General features: G+C 42.0%; 2 protein-coding genes across 18 annotated transcripts in view; one reads left to right on the plus strand and one right to left on the minus strand.

Moving 5' to 3' along the window:
* PPFIBP1 (PPFIB scaffold protein 1) overlaps nt 1-23,936 on the minus strand; it is a 212,127-nt gene that overhangs the window by 97,719 nt on the left and 90,472 nt on the right. The window lies entirely within an intron of this gene.
* C5H12orf71 (chromosome 5 C12orf71 homolog) lies at nt 18,576-22,826 on the plus strand. Its single transcript, XM_086401628.1, has 2 exons — nt 18,576-21,905; nt 22,450-22,826. Exons 1-2 carry the CDS (start codon nt 21,285-21,287, stop codon nt 22,753-22,755), a joined length of 927 nt encoding a protein of 308 aa, XP_086257754.1. The 5' UTR covers nt 18,576-21,284; the 3' UTR covers nt 22,756-22,826.

Below are 23,936 nucleotides of genomic sequence, written 5' to 3' on the forward strand. Positions count from 1 at the left end.
TGGGGTCACAAAGAGTCAGATATGACTGAGCAACTGAACTGAACTAAACTGGAGTGTAGCCCCCCAGACACCTCTGTCCATGGGGATTCTCCAGGCAAGAATACTGGAACAGGTTGCCATGTCCTCCTCCAGGGGATCTTCCCAACCCAGGGATCGAACCCAGGTCTCCTGCATTGCAGGTGGATTCTTTACCATCTGAGCCACCAGAGAAGCCCAAGAATACTGGAGTGGGTAACCTATCCCTTCTCCACGGGATCTTCCTGATCCAGGAATCGAACCGGGGTCTCCTGCATTGCAGGTGGATTCTTTCCCAACTGAGCTACCAGGGAAGCCCTGCTGCTGCTAAGTCGCTTCAGTTGTGGCCGACTCTGTGCGACCCCATAGACGGAAGCCCACCAGGCTCCCCTGGCCCTGGGATTCTGCAGGCAAGAACACTGGAGTGGGTTGCCATTTCCTTCTCCAATGCATAAAAGTGAAAAGTGAAAGTGAAGTCGCTCAGTCACGTCCAACTCCTAGCGGCCCCATGGACTGCAGCCAGGCTTCTCCATCCCTAACCAGCTCTAAATTCCGCTTCCTGCATGGATGGGTAGTTTTATCAGCAGATTGCACAATGTATCACAGTGTATCACAATGATCTGCCAGAAAATTCCACCATAAATTCCTGGAATACACAGTCAGTCCAGAGGACTGGAGAGCTTTGAGTGTCAAAACCACTCAGCTAAACAAGACTTATGGGGAAATAAAGGCTATGCATGAGCAGTGTAGCCAAGGAAAAGTGTCAGGTAAAAACATACTACAGACCAACATATTACAGGACTTTAAAATTTCCAAATGTGGAATGGGTTAGACAGTTTACAGGCGGTGGACTTGGGTGAAAACAGTGTGTCAGAAGTCCCCCCCTAAAAAGCGCTGCTCTCATATTTGTTTTAATTTATCCAACACTTTTTGACCTCATGACTCATGAAATGACTAAGAAAATTGTTAACTGCAGAAGCAACACCACCGACACTAGTTCAGCTGATTTACAGATTTCCTTTGGTGATTTAAAGAAGATTCCAAAGTAAGTTTAGCTTGATTTTTGAGGCTCATCTGTATCAAAGCTCAGCTATAATTGGTGGGATGGGTTGAAGTGTTTCTACCGCAAATTCCTATGTTGAAGTTCGAATCTGACCTCATTCGGAGAGAAGGTCTTTATGGAGATAATGAAGGTAAATGGGATCATTCAGTTCAGTTCAGTCACTCAGTCGTGTCCAACTCTTTGCGACCCCATGAATCGCAGCACACCAGGCCTCCCTGTCCATCACCAACTCCCAGAGTTCACTGAGACTCATGTCCATCGAGCTGGTGATGCCATCCAGCCATCTCATCCTCTATCGTCCCTTTTTCTCCTGCCCCCAATCCCTCCCAGCATCAGAGTCTTTTCCAATGAGTCAACTCTTCGCATGAGGTGGCCAGAGTACTGGAGTTTCAGCTTTAGCATCATTCCTTCCAAAGAACACCCAGGACTAATCTCCTTTAGAATGGACTGGTTGGATCTCCTTGCAGTCCATGGGACTCTCAAGAGTCTTATCCAACACCACAGTTCAAGCATCAATTCTTCAGCGCTCAGCCTTCTTCACAGTCCAACTCTCACATCCATACATGACTACTGGAAAAACCATAGCCTTGACTAGATGGACCTGAGCATTACTTTGCTAGCATGTGAGATAAGTGCAATTGTGCAGTAGTTTGAACATTCTTTGGCATTGCCTTTCTTTGGGACTGGAATGAAAACTGACCTTTTCCAGTCCTGTGGCCCCTGCTGAGTTTTCCAAATTTGCTGGCATATTGTGTGCAGCACTTTCACAGCATCATCTTTCAGGATTTGAAATAGCTCAACTGGAATTCCATCACCTCCACTAGCTTTGTTCATAGTGATGCTTTCTAAGGCCCACTTGACTTCACATTCCAGGATGTCTGGCTCTAGGTGAGTGACCACACCATTGCGATTATCTTGGTCGTGAAGACCTTTTTTGTACAGTTCTGTGTATTCGTGATCATTCAGGTGGGTCCTATTCCATTTGACTGGCATCTTCATAAAAAGGGGCAATTTGGACAGAGAGACATGCATAATGGCAGGTGATGTGAAAACACAAGGAGAAGACAGTCATCTATAGGTCAAGGAGAGAAGCCTGGAATAGGTCCCATGCTCAGAGGACTCCCCCGCTGCCCACATTCTCATTTTGGACTTTCAGCCTGCAGAACTGTGAAAATGAATTTCTGTTGCTGAAGCCACCCAGTTTGGTTGGCTTACTCTATCACAGCAGCCTTAGCCAACTATCTCAAGTGGTGAGGCCTAGCATGAGATGCTGGACTGTGGCAGTAGCGACTGACCAACGGCCAGGGTAAGCAGACACAGGATTACAGAGGTACAGGGCTTCCTAGGAGGCAGAGTTTAGAAAGCAGCTGGCCTGAAAAATCCAGATACAGCTCTGTATATGAGTGAGTTTTCTAAGGCCACAAGGTGCTGGCCACGTTCTGCTCTTTTCTGTGACAGCATTCAACAACAGTCTTTATGACCCAGTAATGAGCATGATACACAAATTCAATTAGATGCAGCATACCCAGCAATCGCAGTATCGTAACAAACATTTATAACAAACAGAGCAATCGCTTGCTCTCAGATTCAAATTCTATTCCTCCTGAGAGACCCAGCAACAATCTGCAGGGAACGTCCGTAAGTCTTTTGAAATTACAAAAGTATCAAGTATATATGGTTGTTTATCTTATACTTTCTTATACTCCTCCCCAAGTAAGATTTAGGCATTCCCATAAATCTGAAAAAAGGCGCACAACCACCTCCCCTGAATATTCAACACTGACTTTAAACACAAGAAACAAAACTGTTCCCCAAATCAAAGGCAAAATTATGGTAATAGTTTGTTTTCAGTGTTTGCTCAGGGAGAGGTCTATGCTAGGATCCTGACTGAGGACATGTGGATACATAACACGTACATCAAAGCAATCTAGGATTGAGGAATAGTTTTGTAACAACAACGAAATTGTTTAATAAAATCATCAATTTAAAGGTATAATAAGATGACTCATGCCCAGCAAGAATTAGGTCTCCTCCCATCTCTTCTGCTGCCAGCTCTCAATTACTTCAAGTCACTTTCACAAGAGCCAACACGTCGTATTAAGGAATGCTGTGCCTCTCCACCAGGTTGGAGGCCTTCCTCCAAATAGGAAAACCACAGTAGTCTGCGGGCATCACAGGTTCACTTCCAAACTTAGATGCTAGCAGATAGCTACATTCTAGATTGAAAGTCCTTCCTGAGCTTCAACTATGAGACAAGGTTCCAATTAGGCAGCACAGATAGAACCATGTTGGCTTGAAAAGACACATACATGTCATCCTGATTATGCGAAGAACAATTTCTACAGCTTTGTGGTAAAAAGCCTTTTAATATTTAAAATTATTACTAAGTCACTGGGCTATCAGGGATTTCCAGAAGTTGTCCAATTTTCTGCTTCTATACAGGACAAAGAGACTTATTTTAATTTGGAGATAAACCAACTGACATCTTCAAGTCAGGGTCACCCTTCCAGCTGTGTAGGTTGTGTCCTGTACAGGGTTCCCTGCCCCAGTGAGTGGAGGCTGAACCCCAGCCTGCTCCAGCCCAGGTGCTACATCCGCCTGGAGGACAGCCATTTTCTAACTGCACACAAGCTCTCTAAGACCAGTGCCACATTCACCTTCTGCATGGGTACCCTTGGGTATAAATCTAGAATCAGTGCAGTGAAAAGCAGTGGTTTTAAACACATTTAGTTCAGGAAGTGACATAGTCAGTGTGCCTGGAATTTAGAGAATAAAAAGCAGTGGCAGGTAGCACCAGTGGTAAAGAACCTGCCTGCCGATGCAGGAGACTCAGGTTCCATCCCTGGATTGGGAAGATTGCCTGGAGTAGGGCATGGCAATCCACTCTAGTATTCTTGTCCAGAGAATCCCAGGGACAGAGGAGCCTGGCGGGTTATGGTCCACATAGTTACAAAGAGTCAGACATGACTGAAGCAACTTAGCATGCACACATGCAAAATGAGGTGTTGGCCTGGGCCATGACCTGCAAGTCATGTGGGCCATTTTTAGAATTTAAAGATTATCCTACATCCAGAGGGATGATACTAAATGGTCTTAAGCATAGGGGTGACCTGATATGATTTGTGTTTCTAAAACAAATCTCTCCTTCTCCACAGGGAGCCAGAGAGGGTGTGCGAAGGTCCAGGTGAGAACTGGTGGATAGATCAAGTGATGACAGAGAATTGGACAAACTATATTGGGAGACTGAATGGACGGGACTCTGGGAATGATTAGATGGAGGCTGAAAGTATGAGAGAGAAGGAATAATGTCCTGGATGATGTATAAAAAACTGGGGTGTCATATGTAAAGAACACTGTAGAAGGAGTAAGTTTGAGAGGTTATGGTCATAGGTTCAGTTTTAGAGATTTCCATAAAGCAGTGGGTGAATATTCTAGTAAATCCTAGTCTTCAAGTAAGAGACTTACATGTGTTTAAAATAAAATCTGAGAAATACAGTGTCAACCAGGGTTTTGGAAGTATTCTGGGCTGAATATAAGGCTATAGTTCTCAAATTCTTGTCTATGACCACATTCCTGACCCCACCCCAGGGTATTTTCGGTTGACCACTTGCTCTGAGGGTAAAGAAATATCTGAAGAAAAAGAGGGAAAGACAGCCCACTTTTAGGCATTCTAGGTCACATAACATGCTGACAGCCATCCCCTTCTCTGTCTTGCCTCCACAACTTGTTTCAGTCCTCATCTGTGGGTTACTGATAAATCAAGACACCAAATTCATGAAGAACAGTGAGTGTCAGGGTGTGGTTCCCAGTCCAGGCAGCATCAGCAAAACTTGGGAACAGAAATGAAGTTCTCATGCCCCAACCCTGACCCACAAAATCAGAAACACTGAAGGTGGACCTGAACAATCTATACTTTAACCAGTCCTCCAGGTGATTCTAATGCACATTCAAGTTTAAGAACCACTGACAAAAACCAATCAGATTTTCTACAACTGTTTGCTTCCTAAGTTTCATAATTTTATTTCGTGGTACAATTTCCTTGGTCCTCCAAAATTATAGTCAACATCTAAGTAAGACTCCTTCTCCAGGTGAGGCCATCTCTCTTTTGGGTCCCAAACTATCTCCCTCACGATGTCCAGACGCCCAGTTTTGCCTCCATTAACCTGAACCCTACCTACATCTTCAAGTCCACTGTTGGTGGCGCTGCCCTCCTGCTCTGAGCTCTCTCACGTCACTGCAGCTGGACCACTCAGAATGTTGCTTTGTATTACACACTACGTTAGCACCTTCCTACTGGGATCCTGCCTTTTATTTGAACTCAGCATAGTGTCTGATATAAAGAGAAAACCTAATCAAATCTAAACGGTTGTTACAGATCAGTGTTTCTCAAGGTGAAGTCTATTGGCAAGTGTATGTTGGTTGAGAGGACAGGGTCTCAGCCCCATTTCTAGTCTATTAAACTAGCAACTTCTACACACTACGGTCTGCACCTTCAGTGCACACTGAAATTCCATCACTCCTGCTGTAGATGAGATTCAACTTGTTAACTACAGGCTTAGAAGAACTGCTTCTTGAGTACAGAACACTTAATGAATCCCTGAACTAAAATGAAACAAAATGACAAGAGCTTATCTTGTTCCTAACCTGTGGTCCACACCGTAAATGTATTCTTCAAATTGTAAAGTTTTAAAACAATGATAATCACACTTTATCACACAAAAAACACTGTGGAATAATTTCTTACCAGGGTCTCTTCCCCAGCCTACACTTATGGAACTGACTTTCCAGTCCTAATGAATTTTATTTTTTAATTGTTGGTTCAGATACCAGGGCTTTAAGACCACTTAGAAAATATCTTTTTCATCTATTTCTCTTAGAAGTGTTCATTTGTAAATTGTTAATGTAAGCTTCAACAGAATGTAAACATGGAATTTTAAGTGTAAAAAGAAAATACCAAAATAGCTGTCAAAAGGCAAATGACATTATTTATAACTAGTGACACATCTTCCCATAGCCAAAAATATTTCCTGGCTTTAGTTATGAAATTTAAATTTAGTTCCCCACAACCAACTGCCCCACTACTCCCTCCTATCAAGTGGGTACATAAGCTTCACCCTTGATCTCCCCAACACCCCCAAAATGCCTGCAGACTGACAAATCCATGGTCAAAACAGTTGCTACAGAGCACATTATATAACAGAAGCAGAAGGAAAAGATGTGTGATTTTTAACAGCATTGTAAGAGAAGTAGCTATGAAACAGAAAATGACAAGCTCTTTTCTAGAATTCGCATTGGGTCTTTCTTAAAACAATTTGTGTTCATCTTTATTTTGTCAAATACATGCAAATCCTTTGCTTTTAAACTGTAATAATTCAATTTTCACTATCCCTTTCTAAACTGAGGTATGAAGTAGAAAACAGACACATACACATCTGAAATCTACAAAAATTAATAGCCTTGGGGGATCTGATGTATGTTAACTTTTATTTTTAGAAAATTGCCAAATTCCATTTCTGAGATGTATTTTAAAAGAATTTTAATAGTTGTTCATGGACAGAACCTATTTTGGCTCATTCTGGCTAGCAGGAAAATGTTTCTTTTTTTAATTGATACACAATTTAAATAAAGTAAAAGTAACCCACTGCAGTGTTCTTGCCTGGAGAATCCCAGGGATAGGGGAGCCTGGTGGGCTGCCGTCTATGGGGTCGCAGAGTCGGACATGACTGAAGCAACTTAGCAGCAACAGCAATCCTTTTTAGGTACACAACTCAATGAGTTATTTTAAATGTTCATAAACATTAATTTTTTAATTTTTATTTTTTATTGAAATATAGTTGGCTTACAATGTTTCAGATATACAGCAAAGTGACTGTTATACATATATGTTTTCTTTTTCAGATTCTTTTCCATTATAGGTTATTACAAGATATTGAATATAGTTTCCTATGCTAAACAGTAGGTCTTTTGTTTATTTATTTTATATATAGTAGTGTGTATTTGTTAATCCCTCTTAATTTATCCCTCCCCCACCCTCTTTCCCCTTTGGTAATTGTAAATTGGTTTTCTATGTTGATGAGTCTATTTCTGTTTTGTAAATAAGCTCCTTTGTATCTTTTTTTTAAGATTCCACATATAAGTGACATCATATGATTATTTGTCTTTCTCTGACTTACTTCACTTCATATGATAATCTTTAGGTCTATTCTGTTGCTGCAAATGGAATTTTTATTCTCTTTTATGGTTAAATACCATTCCATTGCATATATACCACATCTTCTTTAGCCAATCATCTGTCCCTGGACATTTAGGTTGTTTCCATGCCTTGGCTCCTGTACATAGTGCTACTATGAACACTGGGGTGTGTGAATCTTTTTGCAATTCAATGAGTTTTGATAAATGCATGCAGTTGTGTAATTACCACCAAAACAGTATTGAGCTGTGTTGCCCGGTACAGTTGCCACAGGTAGCTAGTGAGCCCTTGAAACAGCTGGCGCAAAATCAGAGATGTAAAATATAAGACTTCAAAGACTCAGTTTTTAAAAATGCAAATGCATATATCTTATTAATATATGGTGAAATTATAATATTTTTCATATACTGGGTTAAATATAGTACAGTTTAATTCTACCTTTTTTCCCCTTTTTTAAAGTACTTATAAGAAAATTAAAAGTTAAAAGTAACTGGCTAGGATTTGTGGCTCAAATCACATTTTTATTGGACAATGCTGATACAGTAATAGATTATTTCTGTTCCCCAAAGAACGCCCTCGGTCTCCTTACAACACACACCATTTCTACTTTCCTGGCTCCTATAATGACTGATTTCCATCCCTAAAGTTTTGCTTTTAAAACCAATGGGTTGGTCAAAAAGTTTATTCATGTTTTTCCCTAATACCTAATGGAAAAACCAGAATGAACTTTTTGGCCAATGCCAAGTTTCCTTTTTGTGTTTCTCCATAATTATCTCATGCTGTTTTTAGAGCTTAAAAAAAAAAAAAAAAAAAACTACTTTTAACATTAAAAGATTTGAAAAAGTCTTACCTGATAATTTCCTATAATTTTCATTAACCAGTTCCAAAGCCAGTAGGCCACCACAAATGCATTCTGGGTAACAAACCGTCTTCCAGAAGGAGATGTGCACAAGTGGTTCGTAACTGAATGGAGACCATTGTGCAGACACACAACAGCATCCATTCACAGATGCTGCCGGAGATCTGAGCCAGAGGTGAAGAACCTCCCATAGCATAATTGGATTCAGCCTCAGGGAAGTGGAGAGAAAGCCTTATCTGTGCTAAGAAAAGATTTGCACAAAAATGTAAGGCACTGAATGGGTAAATCATTTAAAGGTGGGAGGAGGAAGAGAGACAGGAAGTGGGGGCTACAGGGAGTATCTACTGGTGGGAACTCTGCAGTGGCTGATGATAATGGCCAAAGAGATGTAGAGAGACATCCAGTCCACAACCCACCCCAGACCCCACTGTTCCCATTCTCAACTGTTGCCATTCTGCTTTTCTTCTGATTCCCTTCAAATTAAACTGAAGTTATGGAGAAGGAAATGGCAACCCACTCCAGTATTCTTGCCTGGAAAATCCCATGGACAGAGGAGCCTGGTGGGCTACAGTCCATGGGGTCGCAAAGAGTCAGACATGACTTAGCGACCGACTACACACAAGTATTTCTTAAACTGGAATTTGAGGGCCTTCTATGGGAATGTTAGATTGACCCTGAAGAGTACTTCTCTTAAATTCAAATGCCTTTTTCATCTAGTGAGCCAAAAATTTATCTTTAGTAGAATTAATGCCATCACTTTGTGTGGGAAGGTGAGTAGGATAGTAGAATTTTAAAGCATAGTAGTTAATGTAGAGTATTAGCAATGAAACATTTTACTTTGAACAAATGATTTCTTTGTCAAAACATGTCCTTTCTCCTTAATTGATGATATGAAATTATGAAAGCATTTATTTGAAATATATTACATACTCAGCTTGATAAATAAATAAATAAACTGAAGTTAATTAGTATTTATAGCAGGCTTTCACATTTCCTGCTCCTATGCACATTCATGATTCATTCTTTCTTCAGACACTGTACACCATCTTTCTGATTTTCCAGAATATAGGAACAACACTGTAGATGAGCTCCTATCCATGTTTTCTCCCACTGAGTTACTTAGAGTGCCAATCTATCTGCCTCTGAACTCTTTGGGTCCTTCTGAATAATCAACCTTAGGCACATCTCCTTAGACTTCTACCCCTGGCTCCCACCTCTACTCCTTTCCTTTGCAATCTTCTAGAGAATGTGAACAAAGGTCTTTGCATGTTGAACATTTTACTGCTAGTCCTTTAAGGAAAGGTGGTAAAATGCTAACTAGGTTCCTTGAGCGGGCATTCCTTTTTTTCCTCTGAGATAATTAAAAGCACCTGTGGGGAATTCCCTGGTGGTCCAGTGGTTAGGACTCTGCTTTCAATGCCATGTTGTTGATGTTGTTCAGTTGCTAAGGACTGTAGCCCGTCAGGCTCCTCTGCCCATAGAGTTCTCCAGGCAAGAATACTGGATTGGATTGCCATTTCCTTCAATCTCCAACCCAGGGATCGAACCCAGGTCTTCTGCTTTGCTGGCAGGTTCTTTACCAATGGACCAGGTTCAATCCCTGGCTGGAGAACTAAGATCCCACAAGCTGTGTGGTGTGGTCAAAAAACATAAATAAGAGCACCTGCAGAGATTATATCTTCCCACCTTTCCGCCATAGATTTCTTGTGGAAATTTCCACCAAAGGGACTCTACCCGTCCAGAGCGGATGACACTCATTTTACCAGTGCTTAGCCTCAAAAGATCCTTCTGCGTTATTTCCATCCCAACTGGAGAATGCACTAGAAATGGAAAAGTCTTCAGGGTGGATCCCATGTTAGTGACACCCTGGGAAAGGAGGGTTACCCATGACCACCAGAATCCCAGAGGGGTTCACAGATCTGCCACCACGCTAGCAGATGCAGACAATACCCAGAATGACAGACAGGGACCTGCCTTGTTCTCCTGGAGGCTCCAGTTCACTTGGGGGAGACATTCAGAAAACCAAGTATGGCTATTAAATGCACACATGAATGGGCAATAGTTTTATTTTTGAAATTTTAAAACAAAACTGAAACATTTTGCCCATAGGGGCAATGCCAATGAAAGAGGAAGATGTTTCAGGTTCCTCAATTATGGAATGAAAACAACCATCTGCCATGCATCCCATTACATATAATCTCTAATCATTATAAAAACTTTGCAAGGAAGATATTATTATCTCTAGTTTATGGATGAAGCAAAGCTAAGTTAAAAATGACTTAGATGCTGCTAGAAGTGGCCTGGAACTTGGTAGGCTCTCAACTGGAAATATACACAGTTGTTTATTTTCAAAATATTGAAAAATAGAGGACATATTTTAACAGAGAGGTAGGAAAGGACTATAGGTTCTCTGTATTTGGTGTTACACAAGGCACTTTCAGTCTTGGCCCGAAGTAGGTGTGAGCCTTGATGTTAAGGAATAAAACAAGAAAAGTTATACATTTATGTTTGGCAACTGTACAAATGATTTGCACTGAGTTCTCACTCAAGAAATAAAAAAGCTGATGCTATCATATAACAGCCTGGCCACAGGACACTGGGGAATTCAAGCCACAAATGGGGTTAATAACTGCAATGCTTACTAGAAAGGGATGCTGTAAAGGCTGAATGAGACAATCTATACACAAACTGTTCATACTGTCTGCAATGTTTCAAAATACTTCAAAGTGAACAAGCTAGAAAAGCTAATGATTATTTTAAACCTGTACTCTAGGGCAGCTGGCATTTGAAGAACTAATCAAAAGCTCATATAGTTGACTATAAAGTCAACTATAGTTCTCTTTGATGAAAACTATAGGGTTTTTATTTACCATAATGGCTGTCGCACATAATTTTTCATCAATCAATGATCTTCATGATGGACTGTAAGTACTGTACAGATATTCCCATTCTTGCATAAACTGAATTTAAGACTTTATGTGAACCAGTTGTCTAAATCTTCCAAAAGAGTGGCCTGGGTGGGCTTCCCTGGTGGTTCACTAGTAAAGAATCTGCCTGCCATTGGGACACCGGTTCAACCCCTGGTCTGGGAAGATCCCAAATGTCTCAGAGCAATTAAGCCCATGCATCACAAAAACTGAGCCTCTGCTCTAGAACCCAGTAACCACAACTACTGAGCACCCTTGCCGCAACTACTGAAGGCCAAGTGCCCCAGAGTCCGTGCTCCAAAACAAAAGAAGCCACACCAGTGAGAAGCCCACACACTGCAACTAGAGAAAAGCCCACACAGCAATTAAGACCCAGCACAGCCTAAATACATAAATTATTTTTTTTAAAAAAAGCAAAACAGTGTCCTCATCTAAAGATTCCCACTAGTTCTGTTTCTAGACACTTTGAAGGAAATTTTGCCACTCAACCCTAACAAGAAAGTTAACTAAATCCCAATAGATTAGCTAGAGTATTGTTCCATCTGGCTCTAACAAAACTTTCTTTCAGAGTGTTATCCAAATGAACAAGAGGACAGACCACAGGATCTTCCAGAGTAGCTCTGTCCAAAAGAACTTTGTACAATGTCAGAATTTTTTTTTTTGCCCAGCACAATAAGGTAGCCCACAAGCTACTAAGATTCATTTCAGTTCAGCCACTCAGTTGTGTCTGACTCTTTGTGACCCCATGGACTGCAGCACATCAGGCTTCCCTGTCCCTCACCAACTCCCGGAGCTTGCTCAAACTCATATCCATCAAGTCGGTGATGCCATCCAATCACCTCATCATCTGTTCTCCCCTTCTCTTCTCCTCTTGCCTTCAATCTTTCCCAGCAACAGGGTCTTTTCCAATGAGTCCATTATTTGCATCAGGTGGCCAAATGCAAATGGAGTTTCAGTTTCAGCATCAGCCCTTCCAATAAATATTCAGGACTGATTTCGTTTAGGATTGACTGATTTGATCTCCTCGTCCAAAGGACTCTCAAGTCTTCTCCAACATCACAGTTCAAAAGCATCAATTCTTTGGTCCTCACCTTTCCTCATGGTCCAACTCTCACATCCACATATGACTACTGGAAAAACCATAGCCTTGACTAGACGGACCTTTGTTGGCAAAGTATTGTCTCTACTTTTCAATATGCTGTGTAGGTTGGTCATAGGTTTTCTCCCAAAGGAGGTAGTGTCTTTTAATTTCATGGTTGCAGTGACCATCTGCAGTGATTTTGGAGCCCAAGAAAATAGTCTGTCACTGTTTCCATTGTTTCCCCATCTATTTACTAGGAAGTAATGGGACCAGATGCCATGATCTTCATTTTCTGAATGTTGAATTTTAAGCCAGCTTTTTCACTCTCCTCTTTCACTATCATCAAGAGGGTCTTTAGTTCCTCTTCACTTTCTGCCATAAGGGTGGTATCATCTGAATATCTGAGGTTACTGATATTTCTCCTGGCAATCTTGATTCTGGCTTGTGCTTCATTCAGCCCAGCATTTCACATGATGTACTCTGCATATAAGTTAAATAAGCAAGGTGACAATATGCAGTCTTGACATACTCCTTTCCCAATTTTGAACCAGTCTGTTGTTCCATGTTGGTTCTAACTATTGCTTCTTTACCTGCATACAGATTTCTCAGGAGGCAGGTAAGGTGGTCTGGTATTCCCATCTCTTTAAGAATTTTCCACAGTTTGTTTTGATCCACACAGTCAAAGGCTTTAGTATAGTCAATGAAACAGAAGTGGATATTTTTTTCTGGAATTCTCTTGCTTTTTCTATGATTCAACAGGATGTTGGCAATTTGATCTCTGGTTCCTCTGCATTTTCTAAATCCAGCCTGAATATCTGAGACTTCTCGGTTCACTTACTGTTGAAGCCTCACTTGGAGAATTTTGAGCATTACTTTGCTAGCATGTGAGCTTGCTATAAGGTAGCAATAAGGAGACCTACAGTTCTCATCGCTATTGTTAGTTACAGGTAGTCACCGAGCACTTGAAATGTGATGAGAATGACCGAAGAAGCATTTTTGTAAGTTTAATTTTAATGGTCGCATGTGGCTACCCTGTTGCACAGCACAATTCTGCGGCTTAAAAACAAGACTGTGTGATGTTTTTGTGCCTGCCATTAAACACATGTATCTGTGGCAGAAACTCAATCTAAGGGTTGCTTTCATAGCAATATTGGTTGGTGAAGTGAGAGGAGACATATAGTTCTCACCACTGTTATTGTCGACTAACAATATTCAATATTTATGATGTATAAAGATTCCTTGAAGTTGGTACCCAGCAGCAGCAGCCTGGCTCTAGGGGGCCTCTGGACTTTGGAGGCAGACCTGGGTAATATAAACTGCAAAAGCTAAGACTAGGATGAAAATACACAACTCAGAGGACTGTCTTGAAAATTAAATGACCACACCTGTGAAAGCACCACTGAACTTCGCTAACACCAAAATGCTATTTTCACCACCATCCTTATTTAATTAAGTACATGAGCTTTAATAAGGCTTTATCTGTTTGGGAATGGGCATATAAATAGAATGTAGGAAATTATACCCATCCTCTCCCTAATCCCTCAAGTAAGTTCAGCTAAGAATTCGATCTGGAAAAAGGATATCCTTGTCACAGTAGTTCTTATAAGCAAAATAAACCATGGGGACTTCCTCTTTTCTAAAGAGAATGAACTGCAGTCCATTTAAGTTATATTTATGTAGTCCAAGTAAATCTATATGTTGGTTTTTGTTTCTGAATTGTATTTGTTTCTGTATTGTAAAACAATACATTAATATGTAAAACCACATTACAGCAGCACAAGATAAATAAAACAAATTCAGGACAGTGATCCTGGGAGATGTGGGGAAAGATGAGGATCAGGGAAGGAATACAAAGAGACTTAAGTTTCATCTGCAACATTTCATTCCTTTTCACAAAAACAATGGGTCAAATATGCCAAAATGTTGACTTGACCAAACTTAGTTGTAAGTATTATAGGTATTAGATCATTGACTATAGTATTATCTATTATTTTTCAAAAATTTATTTTGACCTAATTTTAGATGTACAGAGAAGCTGCAAATACAGTATCCATGTATCTTCACCATACTTCCCTTAATGTTAACATCTTAGGCATCCATAGTACAATAATCAGACCAGAAATTTAACTTTGGGACAACACCATTAACTAAAATTAAAAACACAATCGAGTCTCCCCAGGTTTCCCACTCATGTCCTTTTCCCATTCTGATAATTGCATCTAGTTACTTCTCTCTAGTCTTCTGTCCCACTCATGTCCTTCTCCCACTCTGATAATTGCATCTAGTTACTTCTCTCTAGTCTTCTGCAGTTTCTCAGTCCTTCCGTGCCTTTTATGGCCTTGACACTCATTATTTTGTTGAGTATCTCAAAAATGGAGTGTGTCTGATATTGTCTCATTGTTTGGCTGTGATTACACATTATGGGCAAGACCACCACAAAAATGACGCTGTGTCTTTAGTGTACCATATCACAGGTTTGTGGTATCTTTTTATACTGTCAAAATATTTCATAATTTCAAAAGATGAAAAATCAGCAGCTATATTAGTCTCGGTTCTCCAGAGAAACAGAACCAATAGTATACATATGAATGTGTATGTATAGCCACACACACACATGAATGACAAAAGAGGCTTAGTATAAGGAATTGGCTCATGCAGGTTAGGAAGTTGAAAAGTCCCAAGGTGTGCCCTCTGCAAGCTGGCGACCCAGAAGAGACAATAGTGCGGGTCCAGTCCAAGTCCAACGGCCTGAGGATCAGGAGAACTGATGATGTAGGTTCCAGTTTGAGTCCAAAGGGAGGAGAAAACCAATGTCCTAGCTCAAAGACAGTCAGGCAGAGAGAGCAAATTCTCCCTTCCTCAGTTTTCTGTTCTATTCAGATTTCAAAGGATTGGAGGCCAACCCAACTAGGCAGGGGCCATCTGCCTTACTGAGTCTACTGATCCCAATGTTAATCTCATCTGGAAGCACCCTCACAGACACACCCAGGATAATGCTGAACCAAATATCTGGGTGCCCTGTGGCCAAGTCAAACCAACACATAAAATTAACCACAATAGTAGCTTAATTTCTAAGTCAGAAACTTTCCACTTTATATATTTAGGCTCTAAATCCCATCAAGTCAAATGGATTTGAGGAAGCATTCCAATTTTTAAACCTGTCATTATTATTGGCTTCAGTTCTAAAACACTGTAAATTCACCACATACTATCATTTTTAAAACCTCAACAGCTTTATTATAGATGATTCTGCTTCAGGAGAAAAGGTAATGAGCCAGCTATACCATTTAGATAATTGATCCAAGGAAAGGTAGGTCACCAAGTCAAAATAAGGCCCTAGGAAAGAAATGAACATAAGTGGTATTGCTAATGAGGACCCTGAATCCTCTGATTTGTTATCAGAAGTAAAAGCTAAGTCACCTTTTAGAACTGATTACACTCCTCATGTAATCCTAAAAGCATGGCATCCTAAAGATGTGTTGTTACTTCAATGATGCCTTAGGAAAAAATATCAGAATAAATTATGTAATATATAGGGGTGCCCTGGTAGCTCAGACAGTAAAAAATTTGCCTGCAATGCAGGAGACCCAGGTTTGATTCCTGGGTCAGGAAGATCTCCTTGAGAAGGGAATGGCTACCCACTCAAATACTCTGGCCTGGAGAGTAAATAACAAGCAATTAACAGCACTTATCCTTTTTCTGGGGTAGGTGAGAAGGCAAGTTTCAAGAACTTTGAGCTGTATATGAAATATATATGTACACATATGCATTTAAAATGAAATCTATATGTATACATATATATACAAACACACATATATATACTGAGAGATAGAAAGAGTATACCGAGAAATGGCAGCATGTACAAATATATAAGATTTCAAGTTTCCTCTGATGCTTCCCCTGTGTGAAGCTCTTTTCTCTTCAGGATGATTCTATACTTTAGTAGTTTAGGCTGATAAATAATTTTTTCCCACTTAAATGTTTATGTTTAGTTCAAAGCATTCCATCTACATGGGTAATGGTATAGCACACAGCTTCTCCCAGAACTTCACTCCAGCTGCATGGAAAGAAAGGAACTCATGAATCCTTTTCTAGGCTCCCAGTGCCCTGGGAGGCAGTCATAGAGTTTTTATGAAAAGCCAGAGCAGGGGAATCCAGATCTCATCATGCCAAAGAGGAAGCTGAATATTTATTTTAAATCTCATTTTAGCCTGCTCCAAATGTGGATACCACTGCTTGGGGCCAGTCCTGTGGTCTACATACTTAGAATACACAGTTCCACTCAAAGGAGTTTCTTACAAGGCACCAGAACCCAGGTTTAATTTTGGCCTAAGTCCCAGGAATCTTTCAGGGAGGAGGCAGGTGGTCAGCCTCCCGAGAGACAGGAGTGTGTAGAGGGTAAGAGTACAAGCTCTGGAGCCAGACTGCTTATGTCTGAACCCAGGTTCTAGGGTTTATGGTTTGGAGATGTGGGAAGGGTACATAACTGCTCAGGCCTTGGTTCCTTTGTCTGGGGGTGGTGGTGGTGTAGTCGCTGATTCATGTCTGACTGTTGGGACCCCATGGACTGAAGCCCACCAGGCTCCTCTGTCCATGGGATTTCCCTGGCAAGAACACTGGAGTGGGTTGCCATTACCTTTTCCAGGGTGCTTTTGTCTGTAAAACAGGGCAACTAACAATGCTTAACTGATTGGGGAGCTGTGAAGATTAAACAATAAGCACATACAAAGTGCTTAGAATAGGACCTGGCATACAGTATGCTAAGTCACTTCAGTCGTTTCCGACTCTGTGCGACCCCATAGACGGAAGCCCACCAGGCTCCCCTGTCCCTGGGATTCTCCAGGCAAGAACACTGGAGTGGGCTGCCATTTCCTTCTCCAATGCATGAAAGTGAAAGTGAAGTCGCTCAGTCGTGTCCGACTCTTAGCGACCCCATGGATTGCAGCCTAACAGGCTCCTCCATCCATGGGATTTTCCAAGCAAGAGTACTGGAGTGGGGTGCCATTGCCTTAAGTGGCCAGTAAATGCTACAGAGGAGGCTGCTCCTGACCTCCCCAGAATTAACCTAGGACCCCAAACACTCATGGAATGTGTGGCATCTGTGGTCACCTGCCATGTGGCTTCTGTAGAGTATAGATGGTGTCTCCCCAATTCCAATTCTGCCTATTTTTCACACCAGGACATCATAACTCCTGAAACAGACTGACCGAAAACAATCTAACAAAACTTAGAAATTTAACCAGTGGGACTGACCAGGTGGCTCAGTGATAAAGAATTCACCTGGCAATGCAGGAGACCTGGGTTCAATCCCTGGGTCGGAAAGATCCCCTGGAGGAGGGCGTGGCTACCCGCTCCAGCATTTTTGCCTGGAGAATCCCATGGACAGAGGAGCCCGGCGGGCTACAGTCTATGGGTCGCAGAGTCGGACAGCGACTAAGCAAGAGCATGAGAATTTAACCAGTACAACAGCAAAAGCACTGTACTGATACTGAGCAAACATAGCAAACATTAAATATAATCTTGTTAAATGGAAATAAAGAGAAATATGTTTGAAAAAGATCTTTTAGCAACTAATAGATTTCAGTGAGCTCGAGTTCTTTAAGTCAGACCAGTGTTTCTTGGCTTTTTTCCTGTGTGTGTGTGTGTGTGTGTGTGTGTTGAAACCTATGCTTCTTTTTGGATAAATATAAAAACCGTATGGTTTCTTTTAATGCTGTTTGTAACTTGAAATTTTTTTAAAATGTGACCAAAAAAAGTTCTAAGCAATATTAATTTAGGAACATGCTTTTTCAACATTGTAAATCAACTATACTTAAGTGAAAAAACAATTTTTTTTTAAAACATAACATGTACTTTTTCCAAGTACATACGCACTCCATTCCTTGGAAACTCTGGGTGGAAGCCCTACTCCCTTCCTGAGAATCACTGATTGACCCAGAAACAGTACTCCACAGCCCCACAGTTTAGACCAGGCTGGCAGTTGCTGTAACTACATTTGTTAAGATGATTCTACTGTTGGAAAGGTTAATTTCTGTTTAGCCTCTGCAACCGACTGACTGCCTTCAATCCTACATGATCCACAGTTGTCCTCAGAATTTGCACATTTGGGAAGCAGACAATGACAGACTTACTGCCTCCACCCAGAAAGTGCCCCCAGAGATCTCACCAATCCCCTCATAATTCCACGATGCCATTGGGAAGGGGAGGGCAGACCAGGAAGTGCGAGGACCTAGTGAGGTCAGCAGGGGTGTCAGCAGAGGAGGATGACAAGGAAAAGCAAAGCTCCAAGTCTAGAAAAAACCAAGGCACCTCATGTTATTGAAGAGACTGTCAAAGGAGATAAGATAGAGAACAAGGACAACAAGGACAGAGATCCAGGTAAGAGAACTGGTGTAAAATAATACAGACAACCTCAGGAATAAGGCCGAAGCCTAGCTGGGAAGCTCAAAGAAGAATACAAAGGTCCTCAACAATGCCTTCCTCCATACGTGTCCACATCCATCTTCACGTTTTTTCCTTCTAACATCGGGAAATAAACAAGTATTATTACAATTAAGCCCCCTGCCCATGCCACGTATCCCACCCTTACTCTCCGAAAGCAGCAGCCAACCTTTTAAGTTTTGAAACTGTCCCTCAGTACTGACTGTGCCCCTCTTCTGTATTTGGGGAGTGGGTGCAGAAACTAAGCTGACCCCTGCCTCCTCCCTCACTTTCTCACTCAGACACAGATGAAGTAAAGTCTAGGCCCACTGTTACCACCTCGTCTCCTCCCATCCATTTCTCAACCCAGGGCAAACCTACTGCTTCTATTCTCATGAAAGCCAACCAATAACATTCATGCTGTGCCAAATGCACTGGAAGTTTTGTTTTGTTTGCTTGTTTTCATCATGTTGAGCATTCAATATACTTTGAGTTAACCAGAAGAATGCCTAATAAATGAAACCACTACCTGACTATGTGCTCACAGGATAAAAACCAAGTTCCCTAACAGGGGTGGAAGGCTTTCCATGATCTTGGTGACCATGATCTTGGTGACCCTGTTTACCACTTCATGCTTGAGCTCCACCCCACACCTGGCTGTTTCTCACCTGGGAGTCCCTGCTCACGTGTCCCGTCTGCTTGTAAGGTCCTCTACCCCAATTACTCCCTCCTTTTCAGCTAACTTCCACACCCCACTAAATACTGAGATCAGAGGGAATCTCCTCTGAAAGGCTTCTCCTGATGCCCCCTCCTGGATCTCCACACTGGCAGCACAAGGTACCTCCTTCTGTTCTCCCATGACATTAGTTTTAAGTTCTGCTGCTGCAGTTACCATTCTGTCCTATAAAAGGCTGTTTATGTCCATTTCACCAAACAGGTTCTAAATTCCCTCAAGACAGGAACCATCCTGCGCACCGACATGACAAGAGGAAAGGAACTGTCATGGCATTTGTCCTTCTGCCATCGAGAGGGAGTCTCATCAGCTGAGTTGATGAGGGGATGGGATATTTTGGGAGCAAGGCACTGGTTCCTATAGCTTTCAATTCCTTCCTTCTCTCTTCCCACACTTCTGACTACAACTCGGGTCCTTCTGTTACCATGGTAACCAACAGTCCCAGAACACAGACTTCTGGCAGTTGGACTTTTAGCTACTGAGACTCAGGACCTGAAGGATTTTTCAAGTCCCCAGTTTATGGCTCAGGAGTTGGCAGCACCCCTCTCATGTGGGCAGCCACCAGGGCAGAACATTACCGAGACTACAACAGGTGCATGCATGTGCGCATGTGTATTCCTACCCTCTCCCCCGGTTTCTACGGGACATCATAGACAAAGTGCCATCAGATGGTGGAAGGATGCGCAACTAAATGCCTATAACCTTTCTGGGAAGCAACTTGGTATCAACCATTAGGAGCCTTTAATACATTTGTGGTCTTTGATCGACTAAACCCACCTATAAAAACATAAAGGGAGACACAAAGATTTATTAACAAAGGGTTTTACTGCAGATGTGTCTATTAAAGACAATAACTAAGTCATTAATAATAAAGTGGTTAAAATAGACAGAATAGCCATATACATGTTTAATGTAGGTTGTGCCATCAGTTCAGTCAGTTCAGTTGCCCAGTCGTGTCCAACTCTTGGCAACCCCATGGACTGCAGCACGCCAGGCATCCCTGTCCATTACCAACTCCCAGAGCTTGCTCAAATTCGTGTCTATCAAGTCGGTGATGCCATCCAATCATCCCATCCTCTGTCGTCCCCTTCTCTTCCTGCCTTCAATTTTTCCCAGTATCAGGGTGAGTCAGTTTTCCAGTGACTCAGTTCTTTGCATCATGTGGCCAAAGTATTGGAGCTTCAGCATCAGTCCTTCCAATGAATATTCAGGACTGATTTCCTTTAGGATAGACTGGTTTGATCTCCTTGCAGTCCAGTCTGCCTGCAGTGCAGGAGACCTGGGTTCAATCCCTGGGTTGGGAAGATTCCCTCGAAAGGGGAAAGACTACCTACTCCAGTATCCTGGCCTGGAAAATTCCATGGACTGTATAGTCCTCAGGGTCGCAAAGAGTCGAACAGGACTGAGCTACTTTCATTGTCACTTTCAGGTTGTGCCATAAAATATAATAATCTCAGTTTCAACTGATATGACTTTCATATCTACATATACACATGACGGTACATATATATATACACATATATAATTGTATACACATAAGTACATATAAAGAAAAAGAAAAGATTATAAGGAAATCCACCAAAATGTTTTCATGATGATTATCATTATCTCTGGACAGGGGAATCACAAGCATATTTGTTTTTATCTTCATACTTTTTTATATTTTTCAAATTTTACAGCATGATCATTTTTCTTTTATGATACAAGTTTTTTCAACTGTAGTAATAGATGATAGGAGGCATCCAGTGAAGATGCTTAGTGGAGAGGGTTGTATTGAGCAGGTTTTTAAAGGGAGAGGGCCTCTTTTGTTCTTCATTGGAGATTGTAAAACAGATGAACTTCTCTCAGAGTGGGATAGTTCCAAATAGAAAAGAGAACGGATAATGTTATTGGGTAAGTACCATATTACCCTCCTCTTCTCCCCAATCCCACTTAGATTTTCTCTTTTGAAGATCCCTGGGATGAGGGAGACCTGAGATTTGAGCCTTCGAACTCCATGGTGCACTCATTCTCCAGCAGCTCTGAATCAAACCTGAGTCTCTCTGTGGGCTATTTCCCCTGTGAGGACACCCTCTCCTGTGAGGACACCCTCTCCTGTGAAGACTCGTCTTCTGAAGGTCCTTCAATGCACTTTGTCCCTCCTATCCAAGGGTCATGGCGGACTGAAAACACAGGAAGGCTCCTAGCGAGACGAGACCAAATACAAGATGACCCAGAGCAGTTCTGCAAACTCAGCATCACCCTGGCCTGGGATGTTGACATGGCCTCTAACAATTCAGACTCGACCACTAACTGTGACCTAAGTGGAGACAACAAAGACAAGCACCCCAAAGAGAAGACACAGTTGACTCTCAGCAAACTGGATGGTCTTGTGCAAAAGCTTGAGAAATTTCTAGAGAACCAGAAAGATGACAAAGATGATGACTCTGTGTTCCCTGAATCTGCTCAGGAGGAAGACTCCCAGCTGCCTAGCAGCTCCCTTCCAGGTATGGCTCAGGTTAGTCATCAAGAATATGGTAGCTGTCAAGACTTGGCCAAGTTCAACCCACTAGAAAATGAAGATGTCAACCAGTTTCCACAGATTCATCCAAGGCTTCAGAACCAGGAGCTTGCTAAGGTGAGCAGAGAAGCGCCTCACAGGCAAGCACAGGACGGGCCTAGTGGAGGGTCCAGGTGGGAACGCATGGAGCATTACTTCCCACTATAAAAGAGATAGAGCAGAGGTGAAAGCAAAACACCGAGGAGCCCTGAGACAGAAGAGGGTAGGAATGTAAAGACAATGATTATGACCAAAATACGAGTGTGTATGTGTGTGTGTGTAAATATTAATGAGTACTGAAATTGAGCATATGTAGCTGGGTTGTGTATTAGTCATTCAGTCACGTCTGACTCTTTGTGACCCCCATGGACTGTAGCCTGCCAGGCTCCTCTGTCCATGGGATTTTTTAGGTAAGAATACTGGAGTAGTGGGTAGCCATTCCCTTCAACAGAGGATCTTCCTGACCCAGGGATCAAACCCAGGTCTCCTGCACTGCAGGCAGATTCTTTACCATCTGATCCACTAGGGAAGCCAGTTAAAGGATCTGAGCTCCCTACATGGACAAATACTGACTCCACTGTCGTCCAGGTTACACAATATCTAACACTCGTCTTCTTGGCAGATAATAAGCAAGGCAACTGGCAGCCAAGGCACAGATATTGCAGAGATCTCCTCAGTCTTATCAGGTCCACCAGAGAAGGAGGACACTCACTCCAGCACAGGAGCCCTCTCGTGTCTGAACTTCGGGTGGGTCTTCCGCTGGCTAAGGCCCCAAGTCCGCTCCTCACTTTTGGGGAGAGAGGATCCCAAGGAGGCCAATGAGCGCCCCCGTGAACTGGCACGAAAGAAAAGATTCTCTTACAGAAGCAAGAGAATCCAACCTCAAGAATCCTTCGAATTAGGACACCCCATACCACCAGATTTTTAAACTTTTTGATAGTCCCTATTCTACAATCCCCACAAGTTGTTTTTCCCAATAAACAAAATATATATTCTTTTAAAGAATTTATTTATGTATTTTTGGCTGCCCTGAGTCTTCATTGCTTTACAAGGGCTTTCTATAGTTGTGGTGAGTGGGGGCTTTTCACTGCAGTGGCTTCTCTTGTTTCAGAGCATGGGCTCTAGGGAACACAGGCTTCAGTAATTGCTGCGTGTAGGCTCAGTAGTTGTGCTTCATGGAGTCTAAGGGCACAGTCTCAATAGCTTAGTTGCCCAGCAGTATGTGGGATTATCCCAGGCCAGGAATCAAACCAATGTCCCTTGTATTGCAAAGTGGATTCTTAACCACTAGGGTACCAGGGAAGCCCTCCAGCTGACTTATTATTTAAGAGATAAAGCCATGTAAACACATGACTATAAAGGGTTATGGCAAGTAAGAGTATGCACATGGTCCATATTGAATACTAAATAACCAATTCAACAAGAGTAGGTTGATTTTAAAAGGTTTCATATATGAGGTTCTTTGAGTCACAGATATGGTTAGTCTAAAATGGAGGACTTTATAAATTGGCATGGAGTTAAAGTATGCAATCCTGGCAGGTTATACATGACAGACACTGGCTAGGATGTTGTCCCAGGAAAGAGAATACCATGGGAAACGAAGAAATAAAAAAATCGTGCATTTTTAGCAATTCATGCCCATGGTTACACCCTGAGTCTCTGCACAGCCGACTCCTCACTTTATCTACCTCTGAGAAAATTTTCCATTCAGTTAGCTCACCTGAATGCCCTCCTTCACCTTCAGCTGCTCCCTGACTTCACCAAGACTTTGAGTTCATTACCCCATGAATTTCATTCACTTCCTTCCAGGAGCAGACTTTGCCCCTCCTTCCCAAGCCATGGCACATCCACCACATCCACGGGCACTGACAATGACTGCCCTTTTCTTTTCCCAGATCTTTTAATCTACACTCTCCAAATTCCCCACTAGAACAACAGTCTTCCTTCTCTCACAAGAGCCAACACACAAACACAGAATTACCTTCTCTACTTTCAGGAGGATTCCCACAATGCCTTCTCAAGACCCACAATGCCTGAGGCACTCATCCTTAGAGACACTGCTCCAGGGTTGCTAAGAGGCCAAAAGTGATTCTTCCAGTTGACATGGTC

This window comes from Bos grunniens, chromosome 5, assembly GCF_055505025.1.
Source record: "Bos grunniens cultivar Pamir isolate PY7600 chromosome 5, Bosgru_T2T1.0, whole genome shotgun sequence".
Lineage (NCBI taxonomy): Eukaryota > Metazoa > Chordata > Mammalia > Artiodactyla > Bovidae > Bos > Bos grunniens.